Below are 26,753 nucleotides of genomic sequence, written 5' to 3'. Positions count from 1 at the left end.
TGCAAGATGAATCGTCCGAAGCGTTCGGTCGACGCGGGCTGGAAACGATTCCTTTTACGGACTCGAGTTGACTGATCAAAGCTCAAACGAAGAATAAACAGTCGTATTTCGTTTTTACTGACAAAGTTGTCAAACAAGGCTCAAAGACAGGAAAGGTCACACGCACTCTCCTGATCTCCCCGTTTCGCCCCCAAATCCCATCAACTCCGCCAGATTGCGAGCGATCTTCTCGGAGACGGCCTGCGACGACCGCGGGTGCCAGGCGCCAACAACCACCGAGCCTCCTTCTTGTAGTGGAGCAACTGCAGCAGCTGCAGCTGCAACCGCTGCATAATAATCCGTAGCGGCGATAGTGAGAAAGCCAGAGAAGAGGGGATGGCCAGCCTGTCCATCACGGTGATGACTCTGAACCTGCATGAGGGGAATCAGCCGAGCGAGAGCCCTAACAGCTGGGAGAAGCGCCGCGACATCTGCGTCAGCGTCATCACCAGTTACTCCCCCACCATCCTCTGCACCCAGCAAGGTGAGCGGGTCTGCTATAGTATATGGTTTCCTTTTCTTGTGTCATGTAATTGAGTTGGTTGAATCGTTCATCGAGGTATGCATTTGATTTATACCGTTGTTAGATTTAAGTAGTATCCATACGGACTACGCGTGGAATTTGATCTCTTACTGTCCGGAGAAGGTTTGTTATTAATAACAAGTAAAAGTGTCTGGATTCCTTGTTTCAAAAAGAAAAGAAATAGTGTCTGGATTAGCTTCAACAGCCCATACGAGCTTTAGTGAACTGATTGATTCAATCTCTATTTTTTTGTTCGGTTCCTGTAGTTGGATATTCACTCTGTATTTGTTTCCAGAGTCACAATTTTCTTGCTCGCATTGGTGTGTTCTCTGAGTTCATGACTTACCTTCCCCATTTTGTTTCAAGTTCTTCATCAGTTAGTTCTAGACTGAAATAACATGTCTCATATCTAGGATTGAGGTGCCAGCTGGACTACCTACAGCAGTGCCTTCCTGGTAATGCTCTCTGTCCATGATACCCCCCCCCCCCACGGGGCCGGCTCCGGTCCTTGCATGCTATTACTATATTGGATGACCGTTGTACTTCTTTGAGCTTACTATCGAGAGTAGTCGCAAATATCACCTTCTTAGGCTTTGCTGCAAACTGGTGGAAATGTTCTTCGGCCTTGTTGAATTCATCAATATTCTTCATTATAAAGAATGAATTTCTCAACCTGCATGGTATTATCATCTACTCCCTCCATCCCACGATATAAGATCGTTTTTCAAGCTAACATAGCTTGAAAAATGGGAATATTTGCTAATATCCTTGTTATTCAAACCAACATTTTTTTGCCTGAATCATTTAGCCAAATGCGTGTCATTTTGTAATTGGAGAAAGTTTCCGTTAGAGTCCGAGGATTGGAGGGTGTAGCCGTGGCTTGGAGGTGCCCGAGGGTCGATGAAGGTCCTCCAAGTAGGTGTCTTACCTGTGTGTCGAGGGATAACGTTGGAGGAAGAGGAGCTTGGGGGCGAACAAGGCCTAGCTTAGATGGTTAGGTTCCTTGTGGTGGAACCAGCCCACCCAGGTTCAAGTCCTAGACTTGACATTGGCGCTCGGATATTTCCTAGATTTATTTAGGCTTTGCGATGTTATTCTCTTAATGGTATGACGTGTGCCCGTCGACTATGAGGTGCCTGTGGAGACTTCATCAATCTTAAGATCTGCTTGGGAGAAAGGACATCAGATAATTTATTCACCGAGTTTCCCATACAGACCACCTCTCCTTGTATTATGGAAAGTCCTACATCTAATTCTCTTCCTAAAGGAATCCTATCCTACTATGAATTGATTTCTTTCCATCAGCGAATCATCCATGCATGGAAGTAAATAAGATAAGACTACATTAGAAATTCCCCACTATGGGCCGAATGAGCCCAAAAGAGCATGATATATTGAAGGAGAAAGCGGAGGAATTGTTGCAAAAGGGGCACATTCGAGAAAGTATTAGCCCATGTGCTGTACCAGCCCTGCTCACGCCAAAGAAAGATGGATCTTGGCGCATGTGTACGGACAGTAGAGCCGTTAACAAGATCACCGTAAGGTATAGATTCCCTATTCCCCGTCTGGATGATATGTTGGATCAGTTTAGTGGGGCAAGAGTGTTCACAAAGCTAGATTTAAGAAGCGGATATCATCAAATCCGTATACGACCCGGGGATGAATGGAAAACAGCCTTCAAGACAAAGGAAGGGTTGTTTGAATGGCTAGTAATGCCATTTGGACTCTCAAATGCACCAAGTAACTTTATGCACTTGACGAATCATGTCCTTCGACCCTTGTTATTCCACTTTGTTGTGGTCCATTTTGATGACATCTTGATCTATAGCAAGGATGAGGATGAACACTTTGATCACATTCCAAAGGTGCTAGAAGTACTAAGGGAAAATGAGCTCTACGTCAACTTGAAGAAATGTGTTATCCCGCAAACGCAACTTCTTTTCCTAGGATTCATCATAACATGTGACGGTATTCGTGTTGATGATTCTAAGGTTGAAGCAATCCGAGAATGGCTAACTCCGAAGACCATTTCAGAGGTGAGAAGTTTTCATGGCCTTGCAACTTTCTATAGGAGATTTGTGAAGAATTTCAGCACTATCATGGCACCAATTACCGAGTGCCTGAAGAAAGGAAAGTTCCAATGGATTGAAGCAGTTCTCACAAGCTCTTGTCTTGGTTCTACCTGATTTCAACAAGACTTTTGAGTTGGAATGTGATGCAAGTAGAGTAAGCATTGGAGCTGTTCTATCTCAAGAACGGAAGCTCGTTGCTTTCTTTAGTGAGAAGTTAAGCGAAGATAGACAAAAATGGAGTACCTATCAGCAAGAATTTTATGTCGTTTTTAGAGCCTTGAAGACTTGGGAAGTCTATTTGCTGCCTAAAGAGTTCATTGTTTATAGTGACCATCAATCCTTGAAACATTTTAGAAATCAAAAGCATATTGATCGCATGCTAGCAAGATGGGCAGCATATCTGGAGAGATTTAACTATCTCGTTGTGCATAAATCTGGAACAACTAACCGAGTGGTCGATGCTTTGAGTCGTCGTGCATGCCTCTTGACTTCTTTTGAGGCTGAACTTCCAGGTATGGATCAAATAAGGGAGTTATATGAGGATGATGAAGACTTTGGCCATTAGGTGCTGACTATTTGGTGCAGGATGGCTGTCTCTTCAAAAATGATCGTTTGTGCATCCCAAGGAGTTCTTTGCATGACAAACTAATTAGAGAACTCCATTCAAGTGATCTTAGTGGCCATGTTGGACGAGAAAAGACTACCGCTAACCTAGAAGCTCGCTACTTTTGGCCACAAGTAAAGAGAGATGCTGTAAAGTTTGTTCAGCGATGCCCTATATGTGTAACCTGCAAAGGCCAAGTGCAGAACGCAGGGTTATACATGCCTTTGCCTGTTCGTGTTGCTCCATGGGAGGGCATCTCTATGGACTTCGTCTTCGGTTTGCCAAGAACAAGACGAGTGAGTGATGCCGTGTTTGTGCTCGTGGATAGATTCTCTAAGATGGCTCATTTCATCCCATGCTGCAAGACGACGGATGCTCATCATGTGGCAAACCTATTCTTTCGAGAAGTGGTCAGACTTCATGGAGTTCCAAGGTCCATCGTCTCAGACAGTGATAGCAAGTTTCTTGCTGCATTTTGGCTCACTTCGTGGAAGCAATTCAACACCGAATTGAAATTTTCTAGCACTGCCCATCCACAAACAGATGGACAAGCTGAAGTTGTGAACAAATTTTTGGGTAATCTGATCCAGTGCATTTGTGGAGAAAGAAAGGGACAATGGGATTTGGCTTTATCTCTTGCAGACTTCTCCTACAATAACTCCAAGCATCCACACGAAGGAGTCCTTTTTCCATTGTCCACACTAAAGTTCCAACACATGTGGTGGACCTGGTGAAGCTACCATCAAGGGAAAACTCAAAATCAGCATTGTCCTTTGCTGATAATTACACCAATTTATTTGAAGAAATTCGTGGTGTTTTGGAAGCACAAAATCAGAAGTATAAACAACTTGCTGACTGCAATGTTAGGAATATGCAACTTGTATTCCCTGAGGGCCAATGGCCAATATATATATACATGTACAGGTGGTAAATATGCAGGAAACCCCTTATACAACGGGGAAAATATACAAGCTAGAATATAACTCTAACACCCCCCTCAAACTCATGGTGGATAAACAACACTGAGTTTGGAGAGATAGAAGCCATACTGTGCTCTAGTCTGGGCCTTCGTAAAGAAATCCGCCAACTGTAATTCGGAAGGCACATACTGAAGAGCAATAACCTGATCGTGCACACCAGCGCGCAGATAGAAAGCATCAACACCAATATGCTTGGTGAGCTCATGCTTCACAGGGTCGCGCGCGATGCTAATAGCACTTGTACTGTCAAACAATAGCAGAGTAGGTGTAGTGACAGAAACACCAAAATCCTGAAGTAACCACCGTAACCAAGTCACCTCTGCCGTCAACAAAGCCATAGCTCATAACTCAGCCTCTGCACTCGAACGGGAAACTGCAGTCTGCTTCTTTGTGTTCCAGGCAATGAGAGAACCACCAAGAAAAACGCAGTAAGCAGAAATTGAACGGCATCCGAGGGATCACTAGCCCACGTAGCATCCGAATAGGCCTGAAGTTGTAATGAACCAGAGCGAGGAAAGAACAAGCAATGAGAGATCGTGCCTCGAAGATATCGAAGAACACGAAGGAGGTGACTATAGTGAACCGAAGTAGGAGCGGAGACAAATTGACTCGGAATATGGACCGGGTAGGAGATATCCGGACGAGTGACAGCTAGATAGACAAGACTCCCAACAAGATGACGATAACTTGTCGGATCGGGTAAGGGGTCACCATCAGTATCACGGAGGTGAACATTGAGCTCCATGGGAGTCTCAACAGTGCACTCATCAGTAAGAGCAGCACGAGCAAGCAGATCCTGGATATACTTTTCTTGGGATATAGAAAAGCCATCAGAGGTAGAAGAGACCTCAATCCCAAGAAGATAGCAAAGAGGGCCAAGATTAGACATGATAAACTGTTCACTAAGACGAGCCTTCACAAAGGCAATATACTCGGGGTCGTCACCAGTGATAATCATGTCATCAACGTATAGAAGAAGAGTTCGACCACGAGCAAAAGGGTGGACAAACAATGCTGGATCATGAGCACTTGCTAAAAAACCAGTAGCAATCACTACACAGGCAAAACGATCAAACCAGGCGCGAGGGGCTTGCTTAAGGTCATAGAGTGAGCGACGAAGATGGCATACCATGCCATCAGGAACAAAATACCCAGGTGGTGGCTGCATGTAAACCTCCTCACGTAGCTCACCATTAAGAAAGGCATTCTTAACATCAGGCTGAGACACAGACCAGTGGCGATCGGAGGCGACGACAAGAAGTGTGCGAACAGTGTACATATGGGCCAAAGGAGCAAAAGTCTCATCATAATCACAACCATGCTCCTGCTGAAAGCCGCGAGCCACAAGACGAGCTTTGTAACGCTCAAGAGAACCATCAGAGCGAGTCTTAACCTTGTAGACCCACTTACAAGTGATGGGACGAACATCGGGAGGAAGAGAAACAAGATCCCACATGCCTGTGCGCTCAAAAGCTGCGAGCTCCTCCGCCATCACAAACTGCCATTCGGGATGAACAACAGCTTGACGATAAGATGTCGGCTCAAGAACAGCAGAACCAACGCTTGGAAAACCAAGGCAATCAACGGTCGGAAGCGGACGAGGACGCAAGCCATAACTAGGCTGAGACGAGGAGGATGGCACATCAGTAGACGCATCCACAACACATGGACGACGAGTATAATACTAAGGAAACGAAGGAAGAATACGAGGAGGGATCTCTTCATCTGAGTTCAACTTCTTCCTGGACCTGGTAGTTGCCTTGGGCATATCATGAGAGCTTGGAGTTCCTGGATCAGAAGCAGTCTTCTCAGGACTAGTGCATGAGTTCACATCCATGCTCTGCTCTCTGAAATCATTCTGGCTATCTTCAGAACCGGACATGTTGACAAACTGATAAGCAAACAAGCTGACCCTGTGAATAGTTATAGAAGAGTAGGAATGGATGAGCATCACAAAACACAAACATTTAAAAAAAATTGAACTCAAAATTTTAGTCTTAAATATCAACTCTGTGTGTTTCGGTTCCACCGAGATAAAAAACTCGGAGCTTCCGAGACTGACCATCTGCTCAATAGAGACTTGGCCACACTTTTCGATAGCACCAAAAATGAGACCCGCTCTCACCGAGATGGTTCTCAGAAACCCTAGTACAGGAATCGGTGACACCCGGTGACCCCGAGACACAAAAAGCGGAGTCCTAACCCTAAAATTCATCGGTCGACTACGCTACGGGATTTGTTTTGTGGTAGGATCAATCTTAAACTGTGACTAGATAAGGAAGGAATCCTAATGCGCATGAATTGGATAGAGGAGCGCAAGAGGGGCGAGATCTTTACCGTAACTCGGCGAAGATCTCATACGGCAGGGACGGCAGGTGAGATTGCGGTCGACGGCGAGGGCGCACGGGAGACGAAGGGCGACGTCTTGGAGACACGAGCACAACAGTAGGGGTTTGCGGGAGGCGACAATTGAAGTGGAATTTCAAAGGTCGGGTCCGCTGGGTATTTATATCCTCATGCTGTCGGTGACACCGGTTTAAAAATATCGATGCCACCGAGTTTCATAACTGTCAGGTGACAGAGAAACTCGGTGAGGCCGGGATTTACGAATTGGTGATACCGAGGTTCTCAAAACATATCAATCCTAGGGCTTCGATGGGATCGAGAGTTTGGAATTGGTCACACCGAGTGGCACATGGGAGGTTTTGGAAGTTAGCTCTTGTCGAGACGGATCTCCAAGTGCTCCCCACACAGAGTGTCCCTAAAGTGCTTGTTCAAATTTTGTGATGTAGCATGAATAGAATTTGAGACGACAAAGCATAGATAACTAGAGAGAGGAACATAGACATTATTGTATATCCAATTGGCCAAATAAAAGAAAAGGTCAAATAACAACAATTGGATAGCCTCGAATGAGCAAAAGTATGTATACCAACATGCTCACACAATAAGATGTCAAATAAAACATGGCAAACATGCACAACCACTCTAGTATCTACCAAGCACTTTTGCGATGACAAAGTCATCTATATATGAGTATATTGACTTAGGAGTCAAGCAAGAATACTTGATCATAGGTCTTACTCATTGTTTAAGCACAAGTGGGGTTGCCACTTTTGTATAAAGCTTTCAATGTGTTCACACCTTAAGAGATGCTTATACTCAAGTCTTAGAGTAAAGCTCACCCTTGATGTGACATGCCTCCTAAGAGGGACAAACTAACCTTGGGTTTTGTCGTAGAAGACTTCATGTAGGTGTAGTAGTGGTGGATGCTCATTGTTGATGAAAATCATCTTGAGTTGGGAACAATCCTTGTTGTTTTTTACTCTTCTCACCTGCATGGGTTAGTCCCATACACAATGAACAAATACAAGGATATCTATGGACATGGAATGAAGTACATATGAGATGATGTCCATTGATACATTAATTACCTTGTCCTTTGCTTACCTTTGAGGAAATGTGTGACTCCTTGAACTAATGCATAAGGTTGGAGTTGATTACAACTAGTTCTTGCCAAAATGAATAAGAGTGAATTTCATTGGCGGAGTCACCCCTCTAAAACTTCTCTAGTTCTTCTTCTTAGGGACCCAGATCAACTTGATGGGGATCCTTGGAGTTGAGGTAGCGCTTGATGAAGTAGAACTAGTAGTGGCCTTGGGAATCCACTTGACCATGGCTTGTGATTCTTCCTCAAATGAGTCAATCTCCTCTTGAAGCTTGTCCGTGCCCTTGTGGTCTTGTGGTGGAAGGTCATCTTGAGAACTTGTTTCCTTGGGGAGAGTAGGATCATACTTCTCCTTTTAGGGAACAAACTTCGGGTTGGGGTATTGACCTTCTTCTCATTCAACTCCATTGGCATTGAAGTAGCCAATGCCTTGTTTCTTCCGATGTCCTCATTGCTTGCCTACAATTTCCTCAAATCGATTACGTCCGGCAAGACTCTTGAAGACACATCTCTCTATAATTCCTTTCAATAAATCATTTTCTTGCTCAAGTGTAACTTGGCTAAGAGCATCACTAGTGGAATCAAGAGAGCTACTAGCAATAACATCATTTGATTTAGCATTAGTGTTGTTGTTACTAGATGAGGAAACTTTCTTGCCTTTGTTACTAGTATGCTTAGGTTTAACTTGTGGAACAAAAGTAGACAGGAGTAAATTGTTTGAATAGATAAGAAGAACTCTTCTTTCGAAGATCATCATTGATTGCTTTTAGAAACTCATGCTCTTGCTCTAAATTTAGCTTCTCAAAGCGTAGCTTCTCATTAGTTCTTGCAAGTTCTCTATGATCTTCTAGAGTAGATTCATGGGCTAACTTAAGAGTGTTTAATTCTTTAGTTAGACGCTCAATCTCCTTCTTATCATCACACGACTTATCTTGACTACGATGATTATCATCAAGTTCATTTTCATTGCTATCACTAGTTTTATCAAAGAACAAGTCATCATCTCCTAGTAAGTCATCCTCATCACTATTAAAGTCAAAGTACTCGGGGTGTGATACCTTGGGGCCTTTAGCCATGAAGCAGTTTCCAATCCCTTCATTTGGTGAATCAAATATGTCATAGGAGTTGGAGGATACGAGTGCAAGACCGACAACACCTTCATCTTGACTATAGTCGGAGTTGGAATGGTAGCTTCTCTCGGATTGGTTGTCGCACTCGGAGTCGGATACCCGTTCACCAACCTGAGCTTGATGTCTTTTTCTTGAGCGGCTCTTGGTCTACTTCCTTCTCCGATTACTTGCTTCTTCGGGAGGGTCTTCGTTCATAATGATCTTCTCTACTCCTTCTCTCTCTTTGAGGTGACTCTTCTCTTGAGCTTCGTCTTCTAGGTGACTCTTCTCTTCTCTTTTTTTTGCGTGCGCGGGGGGGGGGGGGGGGGGGGCACTCATTGGAGTAGTGTCTGGGCCTTCCACAATTGTAGCAGTTTTGGTCACGACTAGATGAACGCTTCTCTTCATATCTTGAGTTGGAGCTTCTCTCTTTGCCTCTACTCTTGTACAACTTGTTGAATTTCTTGACCATGAGGCTTATCTCTTCATTGGTGACAAGGTTGTCATTTGAAGTAGCGGGAGCATCACTTGAAGCTTTGTAAGCACCGCTTGACTTGTTGTGCAGCTCTTCTGTGTCCTTGAGTGACATTTCATGAGCGACAATCCTTCCAATGACTTCCGTTGGCTTGAGATCTTTGTAGTTTGGCATCATTTGGATCAATGTGCACATGGTGTTGTACTTTCCATCCAAGGCTCTAAGTATCTTCTTGATTATGAATTTGTCGGTCATCTCTTCACTTCACAGATTCGGTACCTTCGTGCATATCAACCAAAGTGTCCCAAATTTCGTTGGCATTTTCAAGACGACTAATCTTGTTGAACTTTTCGGGGCATAGGCAGATGAATAGAATGTCGCATGCTTGAACGTTGTATTGCAACATCTTCAATTCTTCCGCAGTCACTTCACGATCCGGTTCCTTTCCATTACCAAAGAATTCACCTTGCAAACTAACACGAACAATAGCCTAAATGGCGGAGTTATGACCAAGAATATGCACTTTCATCTTATGCTTCCAACTACCAAAGTTTGTACCATCAAAATATGGACCTCTACGGTAGTAATTTCCATCACTAGACGCCATACTCTCCTAGGTTATGAATCCAATGCAATGGAGACCAAAGCTCTGATACCATTTTTGGATCTGAAGTATGTTTAGGGGGGGGGGGGGTGATTAGACTACTTGACCAAATAAAACTTAGTCTTTTCCCAATTTTAGTTGTGGGCAAGTTTTAGCAATTGTTGTAAGTCAAACACACCCTACACATGCAAGTTTAAGAGTATAGCAGCGGAAAGTAATGACATGCACATGTAAATAGAGGGTAGGGATAGGAAGCTTAACGCAAAGGTTGACACGACGATTTTTGGCGTGATTCCGATAGGTGGTGATATTGTACGTCCACGTTGATGGAGACTTCAACCCATGAAGAGTAACAACTGCGCGAGTCCACGGAGGGCTCAACCCACGAAGAGTCCACGGAGAAACAACCTTGTCTATTCCATCATGGCTTACTTCCACGAAGGACTAGCCTCACTCGGGGTAGATCTTCACGAAGTAGGCGATCTCCTTGCCCTTACAAACTCTTGGTTCAACTCCACAACATGAAGTAGGAGGCTCCCGAGTGACACCTAACCAATCTAGGAGGCACCACCCTCCAAAAGGTAATAAATGCGGTAGTACAATGACCTCCTTGCTCTTGTGCTTCAAAAGATAGCCTCCTCAACACTCAATCACTCTCTCACATATTTGGCATGGGTAAAAGAGATTGATTGGGTGGAAAGGAACATGGGGAGGTTAGAGATCAAGTTTCAAATGGATGGATTGGAATATCTTGATCTCAACACATGATGAGTAGGTGGCTCTCTCTCAGAAAAATGGATATGGCAAGTGTATGCGTGTTCTGAGTGCTTCCTCTACGAATGAGAGGTGGTGGATGGGTATATATAGGCATCCCCAAAAATCGAACCGTTAGAACATTATTACCCAAGTTGGTGAAACCGAAGTGAATCTCGGTGGCACCGACTTGCATAAAATGTGGTAACTTTCGTATTCTCTGTGAGACCGATATAGGAATCTCGGTGGTACCAATATGGGTGAACTAGGGCAGTTTCCAAATCTCGGTGACACCGATTCCAAGACTCGAAATTTCTGATTCTTGAAAACGACATACCAGAAACTTGGTCACTGGTTTCTGTGGCATCGAAAGGAATGTTGGTGGTACAGAGACTCTAGGGTTTGACAAAGGTTCCGTTTGGTGGAAAATCGGTATGGTCGAATGGAAAAACTTAGTGGCACCGGTTTTGATGTTTAGGTTTTGGACAGAGAACTTTTGTGGGAGAATGGATGAAGTATTTTTGGTGGCTATCTCTAAGCACTTCAGCAATCAATTCATCATAGATACCTCACCCCCTTTTAATAGTATTGGCTTTCCTATGAACTCAAATGTGATTTCTCACAAATATAAAATGTAGAGTCTTGTAGCTTGAAGCTTGGCCAATCCTATTCCTTTCCTTCTATCCACGGGTTCTCCTCACAATCCTTAGCCAATGCATCTTTGAACTTTTCTGAAATACACTTAGATAAGACCATTAGTTTTATTTTTCGAGAAAACACAAAAGCCTTGCGTTTCTTTGCATTGAAAAGGGGGGGGGGGGGAGTTTACAGCCTCCGAAGAGGTGGTGACAACACGGTTACATGCAGGTCTAGTGGACATCCCAGGTTGGGGGCAAGGCTACCCTAAGCCCTTTGTCCCCTGCCCGAGCCCAACACCTAACCTCATCTTGAATCCTATCTAAGAGATCGTTAAGCGACAGAGGGATATGATCGAACACACACGCGTTCCTATGCTTCCATATCATCCAGGGGACCAGCAGCGCGATAGATTGCAGTGTCTTGTGGAGCGGTGGTGGGGTGGCGTCTCGCGCCCTACTCCACCAATCCTGGATGGAAGCGTCATGCCTCGACAGAGGAACCGGGAGGTGCAGCCAGGACAGCGTCTCATGCCATGCCTGCCGCGCAAAGGAGTAGGAGATCAGCAGGTGTTGGATGGTCTCTGGCTCCTGGTCACATAGGAGGCAGCGAGTGTGGTGAGGGAGCCCTCGGCGCGCGAGCCTTGCCGCAGTCCAACATCGGTCCAGATTCGCAAGCCAGTGGAAGAACTTGACTTTTGGGGGGGGGCCCAACCTTTCCAGATGAGCTGCCAAGAGTGGCATGTCAATGATCCATGGAAGGTTGCCCGGTAGCAAGACCTCGCCGAGTAGATGCCGTTGGTTGTCCACTTCCAGATGAGCTTGTCCGGCTCGGAGGACAGATTGGTGCGTGCGACGAGCTGCCAAGTCCTCAAGTATTGGCCTATCTCCTGCAGGCCCACCACACCTCTAATGTCACGGGCCCAGGCATTGCCGGCTATGCTTTCCGCCACCGTCCTCGCTCTCCTTCTGTTCTTGGGGATGCATAGGTATAGGAGTGGTGCAAGCTCACGAATTGACTGCCCATGCAGCCATCGGTCCTCCCAGAACAGCACGGTGAGGCCATCACCTACTATCATGAAGGTGGACGCATGGAATAGGCCGTGCTCCTCAGGGGAGAACTGCAGGTCAAGGCCTTGCCATGCACGGTCGGCATCAGTCCTCGATAGCCAGAGCCAGCGGAGCCTGAGCGCTAGCCCCGTGCGCTCCAGGTCTCGAATGCCTAGCCCGCCGTAGGCGAGCGGCCGACAGACAGTGCGCCAGTTAACGTGGCAGTGTCCTCCCATCGCAGCCTCGCGCCCAGCCCAGAGGAAGCCACGCTGGATCTTCTCAAGCTGTTTCAGGGTCTTCTTCGGGGGCGCAAGGGCCAGCATCTGGTGAATCGGGATCGCGCTGAGGACAGATTTAACCAATGCCAGCCGTCCTGCCTTGTTCATGAGCCATGCCTTCCAGGACGGAAGGCGGCCTGCCACGGCGTCTACCAGTGGCTGCATCTGTGCAGCTGAGGGCCGGCGAGTGGAGAGCGGGATGCCCAAGTAGGTGATGGGCAGCTCCGCGGGCTGACAGCCCAGCGCCTCCAGCAGGGCGTCGCCATCCGCACCCCCATGCAGGGTCGTGGCTGAGCTCTTGCCGTAATTCACCCGCAGGCCCGATGCGGTCTCGAAGATGCCCAAGATGCTCTTCACGGCAATAACCTCCTCCATCTCAGCGTGGCAAAACATCATCACGTCGTCGGCATATAGAGAAATAGCCGGAATGCTGCGGCGGGGGTGCAGGCGCCGAAGGATGCCGGTCTGTAGCGCCCTATGCATGAGGCGTGCCAGCGCATCAACCGCCAGGACAAAGAGCAGCGGCGATGTGGAGTCACCCTGGCGCAGCCCGCGACGGTGCCAGATCGGGGGGCCGGGCTTGTTAGACCTTTCAGCCTGAGGATTGATAGTTGTGGATGACACTAGGAGAGTTGGGACAATTTTCGTTGGTTTATTTCTCACACAATGCCATGCCAACCTGAGGGGTTGGGGATACATATTTATAGGCTGCTAGCCAGCAAGCATATGCTAAGATGCTAGTCTAAGATGCTGCTAAGATGCTAGTCTAAGATGCTATCCTAACCGCCAGTCCTTGATGGTCAAGGATTCTATCCTAACAGCCACAAAGACCATGTGCTGCAGCCCCACAAAGGACTATGTGCTGCAGCCCCACAAAGACCATAGTACATAGACTTATCCATCATTCTCCCCCTAAGTCTTGTACGTCGTCTTGTGGGAGAGTCGAATCATCCCAATCCTGGAGCAGAGTTCGAGGAACTTGATCCTCCCAAGAGGCTTGGTGAGCAGGTCTGCGAGCTGGTCCGTGGTGTTGATGTAGCTCGCCTCAATGCTCCCTTCTTCCAAGCAGCTGCGGATGAAGTGATACCTCAATCGGATGTGCTTGCTCCGTTCGTGAAAAACGGGGTTCTTTGCCAGGGCCAGGGCGGACTTGCTGTCCACCAGTAGCTGCACCGTTCTAGTGTCTCGGACGAGGAGATCACCAAGCAATCGAGCGAGCCAGAGCGGCTGAGTGCAGGCGGTGGAGGCCGCTATGTACTCGGCCTCACAGTTGGACAGGGCCACCACCTGCTGCTTGACCGATTGCCAGCTCACGAGACACTTGCCGAGGAAGAAGAGGATCCCGCTCGTGCTCTTGCTAGTGTCGATGTCGCCGGCGTGGTCGCTGTCGCTGTACCCGACGAAGTGTGCCGCCCCCGGACACCTAGGGTAGTGGAGGCCGTGGTCCAGGGTCCCTGCCACGTAGCGGACGATCCTCTTCACTGCCTGCTGGTGCTCCGACGTCGGTCGCTCCATGAACCGACTGACATAGCCAACGGAGAATGCCAAGTCCGGCCGTGTGTGGGCGAGGTAGCGAAGGCTCCCCACAAGGCGTCGGTACTGCGTAGCGTCCACTTCCTCCGTCGTGCTGTCGCGGCTCAGTTTCAGCCTCTCCTCCTTCAGAGTGAGAGCTGGGTGGCAGTCGGTGAGCCCAGCTAGCTCAACAATGCGCTTGGCGTAGGCGGACTGTCGAAGCGCGATCCCGGAGTGATCCTGGTGCACCTCGATCCCTAGATAGAAGGAGAGCCCCAGATCACTCATCTGGAAGGTGGCCTTCATGTCTTCCTTGAACGCCGCCACCTCTGCATCTTTGATGCCGGTGATCACCAAGTCGTCAACATAGACGCCCACCAGCAGGGCATGTCCTCCACTGCCCCGTCGGTAGACGGCCGCCTCATGCGGGCTTTGCTCGAAGCCCATCTTCTTTAGCGTGGAGTCCAGCTTGGCGTTCCACGCCCTAGGTGCCTGCCGTAGGCCGTAGAGAGCCTTACGCAGGCGGAGTACCTTGCCCTCCTGGCCGGGGATCGCAAATCCCGGTGGCTGATGCACATAGACTTCCTCCTTCAAGTCGCCGTTGAGGAATGCCGACTTGACATCCATGTGATGGACACGCCAGCCCTCCTGGGCAGCTAGCGCAAGGAGAAGTTGCACGGACTCCATCCATGCCACGGGAGCGAAAGCGTCGTCGAAGTCGACTCCTTCCTGCTGCAAGAAGCCTTGGGCCACCAAGCGAGCCTTGTGCTTGATGATGGCGCCGGCTCCATCCCTTCAGCTTGAACACCCACTTAAGGGTGATTGCGCGGTGACCACGAGGGAGGTCAGCGAGCTCCCAGGTGCGGTTCTGCTCGACCGCATCCATCTCCAACTGCATCGCGGCGCGCCATGCCGCGTCTCTCTCGACCTCTGCAAAGGACCGAGGTTCGCCGTCCTCACACGCGAGTTGTAGCTGCGCCTCCAGGTCGCGTGGGACCAGTCTCGGCACCGGCTGGTCGCCGAGTAGATTATCCATCATACGATACCGCAGCGGTTCGCCGCTATGATACGCGTCGATGCGCTCCTCGTCGTGAGTGAGCGGGGAAGCGAACTTCATCGGATTGTGCTCTGCGTGAGCTGGTGCTGATGAAGACGAGCCCGGAGTGGTGACTGTCGGGGCTGGAGTATGCGGCGTTGCTGATTGTGGTGCCGTCGGCGTAGCAGGCACCGGAGTCGATGTAGTTTTGGGGGCTGGGGTAGACGTGCTCGGCGAAGAGCAGCTGCTTGCTCCCCCAGCTTCCTTGAAGTGGACATACTCGACAATGAAGTCGTCATACGTCGGCGTCGAGCCGTCGTCCACCGCCTTGTCCCATTTCCACCCTCGCCCTTCGTTGAACACGACGTCTCGCGTCGTGCGCACACGCTGTGTCTCTGGGTTGAGGATGCGGTAGGCCTTTGAGCCCTCCGCATAGCCGATGAAGACTCCCGGAGTACTCCTGTCGTCGAGCTTGCCGATGTGGCCGAGCTCTTTGGCGAACGCAAGGCAGCCAAAGACCCGCAAGTGGGAGACCGCCGGCTTCCGCCCATGCCAGGTTTCGTACGGCGTCCTGTCGTCGAGTGCCTTAGTAGGCGAGCGGTTGAGGATGTAGACGGCCGTTAGCACCGCCTCTCCCCAGAAAACAGCAGGCATCCCTCTCTGCTTGAGGAGAGCCCGAGCCATCCCCACAACCGTCTGGTTGCGCCGCTCGACGACGCCGTTTTGCTGCGGGCTGTACGGCGCGGAGTAATGGCGCTGGATGCCCTCATCAGCGCAGTACGACGCGAATTCAGCCGCCGTGAATTCGCCACCGTTGTCAGTGCGCAACACGCGCAGTTTGCGGCCGCTCTCCGCCTCCACAGCTACCTGCGCGCGCCTGATGGCGTCCGCCGCCTCTCCCTTACTGCCGAGGACCATCACCCACATGTAGCGAGAGAGGTTGTCGACGAGCAGCAGGAAGTAGCGTCGACCTCCTGGTGTGGCTGGCGTCACCGGGCCGCACAGATCTCCGTGCACGAGCTCCAGCCTCTCCTTGGCCCGAAAACTCGCTTGCTGGGGAAAGGGGAGTCGTCTCTGCTTCGTCAGCACACAGATGTCGTAGAACTGCTCCACATGGTCGAAGCATGGCAGGCCTCGCACCATCTCCTTGGCACTTAGACGCTTCAGGGCCTCAAAATGAAGGTGCCCAGAGCGCTCATGCCATTGCCACGCCTCGTCGTCCCGACGGACAGCGAGACAGACCGGTTGTGCCACCTGCACATCAAGGACGTAGAGTCGATTTTCACCTCTGGGTACCTTGGCGAGAAGGCGACGCTGGCGATCCCAGATGCGTAGGACCCCATGCTCAATCAGCACGCGTGAGCCGTTCTCATCCAGCTGTCCCAAGCTGATGATGGAGTTCCTTAGCGCGGGGATGTAGTAGACACCGGTGAGTAGCCGGTGCTCTCCTGTCTTGGTGGTGAAGATGACGGAGCCGACGCCCTTAATTTCCACACTGAGGCATCCCCAAACTTGACGGAGCCTCGCGCGTCGGAGTCGAGCTCGGCGAAGAATTCCCTTCGACCGGTCATGTGGTGGGTGGCGCCGGTATCGAGGCACCACCCCGCAGTCTTGTCCTTCCCGAAGCCATCGCCGAGAAGAGCGTGTGCTTTTGGCTCGTCGAGGTGGAGGAGAGCCTTTGCGACTGGTGTCGCTGAAGGTAGCTTGATGCTTGCATGCGCCATGAACAGAGCCGTCTCCTCCTCCTCCGCCTGTGCGACGTGATCCTGGCCTTGTCGTGGTTGTCGACACTCATTGGCCCAATGGCCAAGCCGGCCACAGTTGTGGCAGCTGTTGTCCTGTGCCGGCTTGGGCTTGCCAGCGACGCCGTCCTTGGCGCCTCCGCGGGCGTCACCTTAGGCATGTCCTTGTGCCTTCTCGCCCCTTCGCGCCTTACGCTGCTTGCCGCGCTTGCGGCCGCCCGTCGTGGAAGAGGGCTCCCCCTTCTTCTTGTCACCAAGGCTGGCATCCCACTGCTCCCGAGTTAGGAGCAGCTTCCCGCCGGTGGTGATGGGCCCCGAGGGAGGCTGTGGCTCGTCGGTGTCGACGACCTTGAGGCGACCTATCGCCTCCTCGATCGTCATCGTGGAGAGGTCCAACAAAGACTCGATTGAGCGAGCCATCTGCTTGTACTTCTCGGGAATGCACCGGAAAAGCTTCTCGACAGCTCTCTCCTCGGTGTAGGGGGCATCGCCGAACTTCACCATCTTCTGCAGTAGAGTGTTGAGACGGAGAGCAAAGTCATCAACGTCCTCACCTGGCTTGAAAGCCAGGCTCTCCCACTCCTTACGAAGTGCCTGCAGTGTGGACTTGCGAGCACGGTCGCTGCCGATGCGTGCCGCGGCGATGGCGTCCCAAGCCTCCTTGGCAGTCCGCTTGTTGGAAAGCAAGAACTGCATCTCGGGCGGGACTGCGGCGATGAGGGCGTCCAGCGCCCGTCGATCTTCTTGGTGGTCGACGTTGCTGTCCTGGACTGCCTCCCACAGCCGCAGCACCTGGAGCCTGATCTTCATGATCGCGGCCCACTCGACGTAGTTGGTTTTAGTGAGGGTAGGCCACCCAACACAGGGATCAACATCCCTGATCACAGTCCGGACCTCGTAGAGGCCGCGGTCCTGGTCGTTGCAGCCGCCGTCGCCGTGCGCACCTCCACCTGGAGCGCGGGCGTGCTCTGCTGCCCACTGCGCCGTCCGCTCTTGCGCCACTTTGGCGCGGTCTGCGTCGGCGCCGTCGTCCGCAGGCGCGGAGCCGTTGGAGCTGCCGGAGCCATCGCGCAGTGCCTTGGCATCCGCCGTAGCCTCACGTGCTGCCTCCGCTGCTGCTGCTGCTTCTACCTCCGCCCTGGCTGCTTCTACCTCCGCTCTGGCTGCTGCCAGCTCCGCTGCAGCCAGCCTCGACACCCTTGCTGCCGCAGCAGCTGCTCGCTCACGCTCCTCTGCCACGGCGCGCTCGGCCTCCTGCCGACGCCGTATGCTCGAGGTAGCCATGTGCTGAGAGCGACCTGCAGACATGGCTCGCCGTAGGAGGGCTGTTGCGTGAAGAGGAGGCTGTTGCTGACGAGCTGCTGCTCGACAGTCCGGAGGGAGGGAGGTAACTAGGGGCAGTCGGAGCAGCTGCTGCTATCGGCTTAGGCTGCTCAGGTCCCGGTGAGAGAGGTGAGCAGGAAATGCTCAGGGTACAAGATAACGAGGCTCTGATACCACTTGTTAGACCTTTCAGCCTGAGCATTGATAGTTGTGGATGACACTAGGAGAGTTGGGACAATTTTCGTTGGTTTATTTCTCACACAATGCCATGCCAACCTGAGGGGTTGGGGATACATATTTATAGGCTGCTAGCCAGCCAAGCATATGCTAAGATGCTAGTCTAAGATGCTGCTAAGATGCTAGTCTAAGATGCTATCCTAACTGCCAGTCCTTGATGGTCAAGGATTCTATCCTAACAGCCACAAAGACCATGTGCTGCAGCCCCACAAAGGACTATGTGCTGCAGCCCCACAAAGACCATAGTACATAGACTTATCCATCAGGGCACACCATTGAGCATTACTCGTGTGCTGGCCGAGGAGAGTAGGATGGACAACCATTCTCTGATCCTGTCTCCGAAGCCATATTGGCGCAGGACCTCGAAGAGGAACGGCCAGGATATGGAGTCGAAAGCCCGCGTGAGGTCTAGCTTGAGCATAATGCACGGCGCGCCCAGGTGGTGGAGCATCCGCAGAGACTGCCTGATGAGCATGAAGTTGTCGTGGAGCGTGCGTCCGGCGATGAAAGCATTCTGGTTGCGGCTCACCAGGCTGTCAAGCTTGGGAGCGATGCGCAACGACAGAACCTTCGCGAAGATCTTGGCGACGATGTGAATCAGGCAAATTGGCCGATAGTCGCCCAGCTTGTGGGCATCCGCGCGCTTGGGCAGCAGGGTGAGCAGGGCTTGGTTGAGCTTACCAAACCCTCTCCCTCGGAGCGCATACAACTGCTCAAAGACGTCCAGGATGTCTTGCCTGATGATGCACCAGCAGGCGCGCAGGAATTCGGCGGTGAACCCGTCCGGCCCTGGTGCCTTATGCGGCGGCATGCGGCTCACCGCAGCCCAGATCTCCTCGGAAGTGAATGGCTCGTCCAGGCTGTCCAGATGACCGGGCGTGATGAGCTGCTCCAGGTCAAGCGTGTGCTCCCGGTCCACGGCAGTGCCCATAAGCCCGTCAAAGTGCTCGAATGCAGCCTGGGCCATCTCCTCGTGATCAGACAGGACATGCCCATCGACTAGGAGGCTATGCACGCGATTCTTCTGGCGACGGTAAGTGCATTGCCGGTGGAAGAAGCTCGTGTTCGCATCTCCCTCCGCGAGGAAGGTGATACGGGCGCGCTGCCGCGCGATAGTGAGCTCCAGGGAGGCGAGCCCAAGGTATGACAGCTTGAGCTGCCTGCGCAACCAATCCTCTGGTGGGGTGAGCGGGCGTGTCTCCATCGCAAGGTCGAAGCGGGCAATCAGCTCGCGGGAGATGGCCAGCTTGTCCCGGACGCTGCCCGTGGATCGGGCACTCCAGCTCGTAAGGGCGCGTGCAGTGGCCTGCAGGCGTCGAACCAGCCGCTGGAAGGGGTCGGGGTCATGCACCGAACTCCAGGCCGTGGCGGCGGTGTCGTGGAACCCGTCGAGGCGGAGCTAGAATTCCTCGAAGCGGAAGCGCCTATGGGCCACGGGCATAGGAGAGTAGTCCAATAACAGCGGGCAGTGGTCGGACACGACGGATGCGAGGCAACGGAGGTGGCACTCCCCATGGTAGTCCTCCCACTCCGAGGTGCATAGAACCCGGTCAAGGTGCACAAGCGTCGACGGCGATTGCTCGTTGGACCATTAGTTCAATGACACATATGTTGTTATTAATTACCAAAACCATCTTAGGGAGAAGTTGTGTTTTTAGGTTGTCACTAGGGCATCTTAGACAGCTTGAAACGCCGATGACCCCTCACTGGACCAACAGAAGCCCTCCTTGATGACACCAACTAAAGTGGCCTTGTTCTGTAGGTGAGTAGCCTCACCAGAGTCCCAAGAGTAGAGCATGCTCAAAAATACTCCTTTGAAGTGCCAGCATTGTCACCAAAGGAAATTTCTGCTCCAACTCAGTAGTCACCAAAACACGATCCAGTTTCTCATAGATTGGTGTTCCCAAATTATTTGCCCAAGTAAACTGTCGACCTAAAAGAGCTATCTCTCTCGTGTCTATGTTCTGAGTAATGTCACTGACCATGTCCATCTTCCATCAAAGTTATTCTTATTTCTCTCATCGTGTCTCCGGAGAATGTCGAAGTCCCCACCCATCAACATGAGTAAGGACTCAGACTGACAAACCCAGATTAACTCTGCTAGGAAATTTGGTTTGAACTCTTGTTGGGCCGCCCCTTAGATCACCACCAATGCCCACGAGAAGCCATCATCACCTCTTGAGTACACATGAAATATGGCAGCAAAATCACCCACTTCCATATTTAGTGCCTCAATCATAGCTTCATTCATGTTGAAGCGTATATGTGGATTGCCTAGATCTTTCCATCAATTCAGACTTTTGATTGCGTTGGCTAGTGCATGAAGTTTAACATGGTATCAAGGCCTAAGGTCTTGAGTTGAAGTCATGGCTTTCTAAGTTTATCCAAAAATTCCTGCTGCCCCATCCATGTCCATGTATAGGCCTCTTGAGTCATACCTCTGAGCCTATTCAAGTGTTGACTTCCTACATCACATGTGAGAGGAGGTGTTGAAGTGTGCATGTGGATTGCCTAGCCCTTTTTATCAGTTCGGACCTTTGGTTGCGTTGACTAGTGCATGAAGCTTACCATGGTATCAGGACCTAAGTTCTTGAGTTCAAATCCTGGCTTTTGCGATTTATTCAAAAATTGCTGCTGCCTCCCTCTCTGTCCACGTATAAACCTCTTGAGCCATACCTTTGAATCTATTCACGTGTTGATTTCCCGTGTCACAGATTGTGTTGAAGTGTATATGTTGAGTACCTAGCCCTTTCCATCAGTCTAGACTTTTGGTTGCGTTGGCTAGTGCATGAAGCTTGACAATTCACACCCAGCAAAATACCACCTGACCTTCCTCTCGGAGGTAGGCAATACCATGCATAACCAAGACCACCACATATGCAGCTCAAAAAATGTGTCGAGAAGTTAGCATGCTGAGTCTCCATGAATGATCGAGTCCAAGTTTTGTCCTCTAGGAATGTCGAGTCTCCATAAACGATGGAATCCATGTTTTGTCCTCTAGGAATCTCAGTTAGAATTTATCTTTTAACCAAGTCATGAAGACCTCTGCTATTCTAGAAAATTCCTCTCATTGGTCGTGAAACCTGTTTTTGAATTTGTTTTGCGTGCTACTTTGCACAACAGAAATATCGTATTGCTTTCTAGTGCGCCTTAGAGTGACCTTTACAGGAATACCAGGAACATCTATATAATTTTCCAGTAGCCTTTGCTCTTCAGGATTCAGGTCCTCACACATGTGTTGAATATACAATATTCAGAGCCCATGCTGATCATCATCCTCGACGGGAGTATCAGTGGCTGTTTTTTGTAACATTACCAGCGCCCTCTCAATCTGTGAGTCCAACAACTCATTGATCGATGAAGCCACCTCACGACTTATTACATAAGAAGACCCCTAGTCTTGAAGCTTTCTGAACAATTGTGGAACGATTGTGTCTAAAACAACGCGAGAACCTCGATATATGCATTAGTTGATAGGATCAAAGTAGAAGCCAAATGTTGGGCACAAGCTGGGGCACAAGGACTGAGAGTTGTGCTGCCCGCCTCCTGGGACGTCCATTGATGACGAACTGGCCTTGTAACCACCACCTCTTCGGAGGCCTGTAATCTCCCACCTTTTCAATGAAATGAAAGGCAAGCGCTCCTTGCGTTTTCTCGAAAAAAAAGCTTTCTGAACAATTTCGATGGTCGATGGAGTGATGGTCTCGTATCCTAGTAGTGGAGTGATGGTCGATGGACGTGGGGTAGGGGATGCCACCAAATGCAGCAACCTCCGCCGTAGGTCTCTTGATTCTGCTATGGCCTCAGGGGAACTTCAAGCTATAAAAGGACCCACAGGGAATGTAGCCAGTGTTTTGGTATCAACACAACTTAGCAATGTCATCATTAATTTCATGACACCTCATCTTGCTGTAATCACCCTATGCCCTAGGATTCATGGTCTATCGATGATTGCTTTGTATAAGCTAGCCACTGTCAAACTACTTGGCGCATACTTCCAAGCAATTTTTGGATCAAATCTGTATACTCTCCTTTTCATTCGCGTTGTACTCCCTCCGTTCCTAAATATTTGTCTTTTTAGAGATTTCACTATGGACTACATACGGATGTATATAGACATAATTTAAAGTGTAGATTCATTTATTTTGCTTCGTATGCAGTCCATAGTTGAATCTCTAAAAAGACAAATATTTAGGAACGGAGGGAGTACTACATAACAGGCGCTTGTTATCTGCATATGAGAAGTACAAAAATAGTATCTCCTATCTCCTTTCTATAACCACACGCGAGAATAGTGCAATTATATTCTGATTCAGAAAAATAAATGCTAGTGTTATTTCCTTTATGTTAGAGCCTAGGACCACATGTGGCGGTTACATGACTGTATGAGTTTATGAAGTATATATTGCTCTTACTCAAACATATATGGTTCTCTGTGTTATATTTTGATCATACAATTGGCGTAAAATGAAACAACTGAGAAGCACTGATTATCAAATATATTTATATTCTTTAGTTGATTGATTACCATGGGATAGAGTGGACAAAACTATTTAAAGGGTGATCTGTCATTTCTGTTGGGCTTATATGCTTTTCCTACACCTGTAGGGAAACACATTTTTCTTTGACCAAGATGAACCAAATTTAGCTCTTAACTAAAAGGCCTGAGAGCTAGCTATTCTTTTTCTAGCACAATGCTGTGTTGTCTGTTTATCTGCAATCTAGGATGTATGGGGTCGAATTACCAAGCTGTTGCACTTATCCAGGTTATGAGCAATTTGGCATTTCAAGAAAAGGTTCACAGGACACCAATGATGAATACTGCACAATATTCTACGAAAAAGAGAAGGTTTTTCTTTCCTTGACATGATACTATTCTGCTAGAAATGAATAATGTCTCTTCATAAATGAGTTGAACTACCATGAATTTGATGAAGGTGGAGCTTACAGAAGGTGGCACCTTCTGGTTATCAGAATCTCCATCAGTACCAGGAAGCATTTCATGGGGAGCAACTGCACCATGCATTGCTACATGGGCAATATCCTTTTGCATTATACTTTTGCCATCATATTATTCTATCGTCTCCTAGTGTCTTGACTTGAATTTGTTGGAACTTGAAGAAATTTGTGCCTTAACTGACATGATGTACACACGTTTCAACTCAAAAGAATAGAACCACCTGGGTTCAGTTTCCAGATTGTAAATACAAATCTTGATGAAGATAGCCCTCGTGCTCGTAGACGAAGTGCTTTGCTTACGTGGCAGCATATAGCTTCGTTGCCACCCAATTTGCCTGTGATCTATTGTGGGGGCTTCAACACACAAAAGGAATCTATGACGGGACGTTTTTTGCTTGGCAGATCTAGGTATAACTTTTTGGAGGATGTTAATTTTGTTGAGATTAACATGGCTAGTTGACATAGAAATGTTATTTGTACAAATGTCGACTGCTTATTCCCGTCGTCAAGTAAAAAACCTACCTTTTACGCTAATATAAATAATATGTAATAACATATACGATTTTTGTAGAAGACTCTTTCTAGCATTTTGGTAAGATGAAAGTTCAAAAATACTTGATCTGCCGTGTAACAAAACCGCTGATATGGCTTTACATATTGTGCTGATGTGATAGGCATGATGTTCTTTTGGAGTACTTCCTCCATCCGATATATAAGGCCTAATACGTATTCCAAGATTTACTTTGACAATCAATAAGATCAATAATATATTAGATGCATGCTATAGAAATTATATCAACCGGAAACTCCTTCCAGTTACGCATTTGACGGTATACTTTTTGTAAGACACACATTATATATTATTGGTCTAAGTGATTGTTGAAATAAATCTCAAATTATGTATTAGGCGGAGTACATGTTATCGGATAGCTGTGCTGTATTGGATCTTGTGTCGATTCTATTTGTTGTACATACATGTTGTGCATGATCATCTAATGATATATTTTCAGAAGTAGCAAAAGTACTATTAGCAACATTTTTAAAAGATTCGAGCCTATTTTGTAACCTAGGTAGTTAAAGATATTGAGCATTGAAATTTCAGAAATAAAGTTTGAGTTTAGGTGTCAGAAACTACCATACATTTGGTTATTCATATATGATGAAGTCATCACGTTTTAAAAGGTTTGATTTCCAAAATTTCAGTATCCGCAAGTATTTAAGAAATCTTGAAAGTTATTTTTCTAAAAATCATGTTCCCCTATGTTCCAGCAGAATTAATAAAAACATATAACTTGTACAATTTACTAGTCACAATAATTGGCTTAGACATAAAGAAAACAGTCAACTTTAAAGTAGAGAGAATAAAAAATAACCATATTATATATCTCGGAAACCCCATAACACTGATCATCAACATTGTCAAGAGATTTCCCCAGAGTTCAGCACATTACTCATGAGAAGGGCAGGTATGCTTGTAGACAAGCCATCACCACTAACACCCGTATTCATGGAAGTTTATACCAGTAAAAAGTGCCATATGCTATAATACTCAAGTCTTTCAATGAATGTCAGCGAAGAGGCAAAAATTGATGGCAGACCTGAATCTTGCAACTACCAAGTCCCATATATCATATTTTCTCTGTTTCTCCACAAAGAAATAATTGCTTGTGAATGGTCGAGTATACTTTGCTCTTAAGTAAGTTCATCAGTATTCTACTCGAAAAGAAAGATACAAAGTAAGACCATACCAGGGGCAAATTTTGGTGACGTTAGCTAAAATTTGTTTAACAAAATACATATGCAATCAGGAACCATCTCTTTTTGCAAGCCCATATCAAATGCATAATCTTAAACATATGTGTGATATCTCGATGTTTTTTCTATGCAAAGGCAGCTCTTGCAAATGGAGAGCAATGGTCTGGTGAATGTGTTCACCCCATAGTCATTTCACAGTGAGCAAGATAATACTAACTATAGATCAGGTTAGGGATGATTGGTATTTGGGTTTGATTGGGCCTTAGTGTAATTTAGAAATGCTTAATTGCCTCTATCGAGAAATGGACCTAACCACATTATTATGATTGATACTTGTATAGACAGAGCACACGATTATGATGAATATTATAGTTCCTCGAGTGTGCGTCTTTTATGTTTTAGTCTAGCCCTTCCTATTTTTTAGATGACTCCCTTGTTATGTTGATTGACATAATTCCATATGATTTTGATTACAGGGAACATGGTGTTGTTGGTGATATGAGAGATGCTTGGCCAAATGCTCGTGTGCGCAAAAATGTTTCACTGATACACACATATCATGGATTTAAAGGTACCCCTTTTACTTCGCTCAGATGCCTCCTTTTCCAGTCCTATTGCTAAACAAAGGAAAAAAACATCCCCTTCAATATGAAAGGAAACCTTGCCACAGTAAGTAAATATAATTCATTTTCTTAAGTTTTTCTAAGGCAAACAGCTCAATTGACTATTTCAAGAGAAAATTGGCATTTCCTTATCTTATAATCAAGAAACTGTAAAGATAAAAGGGAGGGGCCGTCATGGATATGCTGTGTGAAGGTTATATATTTGTATCATTATATCGTAGATACAATCTTTATTTAGCTATAATTCCAAAAGCAACATCTCTCACTACTATGCATGCATTTTATCTTTGCAATGATTGGTTTTCTGCATCACCTGTTTTTCAGTGGGTGAATATTCCAAGATCAGTTTATTCTAAACAGTAACCTTGTTGGTTTCTCTTGCAGTTTGTACCTGCCAATATTTTTGATTTCTCAAGTAGCCGTATTATTTCTAGATATCTTACACGGAAGATTGCTGTGATGCAGGGGAAAAACAAGGTGCAGTAGAATTTCTAAAATTAGTATTCAGAGCTCTTTGTCTCTGCTGGGACAGACAAACTCAGGACTTGCATATTGACTGGATACTGTTTAGAGGACGCCCACTGGTTCCTGCACTATGCGAAGTCATAAATGACAATATAGATGGTGTTTACCCATCATCACATTTTCCCATCTTTGCTGAGTTTTTACTTCCACGCTCAGTTCGCCTAGCCGAGATGCCTTCATAGTCATTGTTTTTATTCTTATTGCCATTTCTTGTTCTCACTATTGTTCCCCGGCCTTGTTTCCATTTTGTCCAAATTGGCCGTTCTATATACCCAGCGGGTTGTTCTAGAAGCATCTCCCGTACCATGGCAACAACAGCTCGTGCGGTCTGTGAAATTTTACTGTTGTGGTTAATACTATTTCTGTTTCCTTCGCACTAGTCTGCACTTGTTATGTACGACGCCTTAACAGCCAGGACTGCTGCTATTGTGCTTGCCTGTCTTCTTTAATTATTAATAAGTTCTTTTTTAA

At 48.0% G+C, this 26,753-nt stretch overlaps 1 protein-coding gene across 3 annotated transcripts; it reads left to right on the top strand.

Moving 5' to 3' along the window:
• LOC123428742 lies at positions 1-26,753 on the top strand. Of its 3 annotated transcripts, none has more exons than XM_045112915.1 (7): positions 1-523; positions 976-1,017; positions 23,187-23,269; positions 23,358-23,459; positions 23,573-23,787; positions 25,611-25,705; positions 26,142-26,231. In XM_045112915.1, the coding sequence occupies exons 1-7, from the start codon at positions 376-378 to the stop codon at positions 26,162-26,164; spliced, it is 708 nt and encodes a 235-aa protein (XP_044968850.1). In that variant the 5' UTR covers positions 1-375; the 3' UTR covers positions 26,165-26,231. The 3 variants fall into 3 exon arrangements, with proteins under 3 accessions (XP_044968850.1, XP_044968840.1, XP_044968844.1); XM_045112905.1 differs by having other exon boundaries at positions 18-523; positions 26,223-26,753; XM_045112909.1 differs by lacking the exon at positions 976-1,017 and having other exon boundaries at positions 19-523; positions 26,223-26,753.

This window comes from Hordeum vulgare, chromosome 1H, assembly GCF_904849725.1.
Source record: "Hordeum vulgare subsp. vulgare chromosome 1H, MorexV3_pseudomolecules_assembly, whole genome shotgun sequence".
NCBI lineage: Eukaryota > Viridiplantae > Streptophyta > Magnoliopsida > Poales > Poaceae > Hordeum > Hordeum vulgare.
This window is presented reverse-complemented; position numbering and strand designations above follow the sequence as displayed.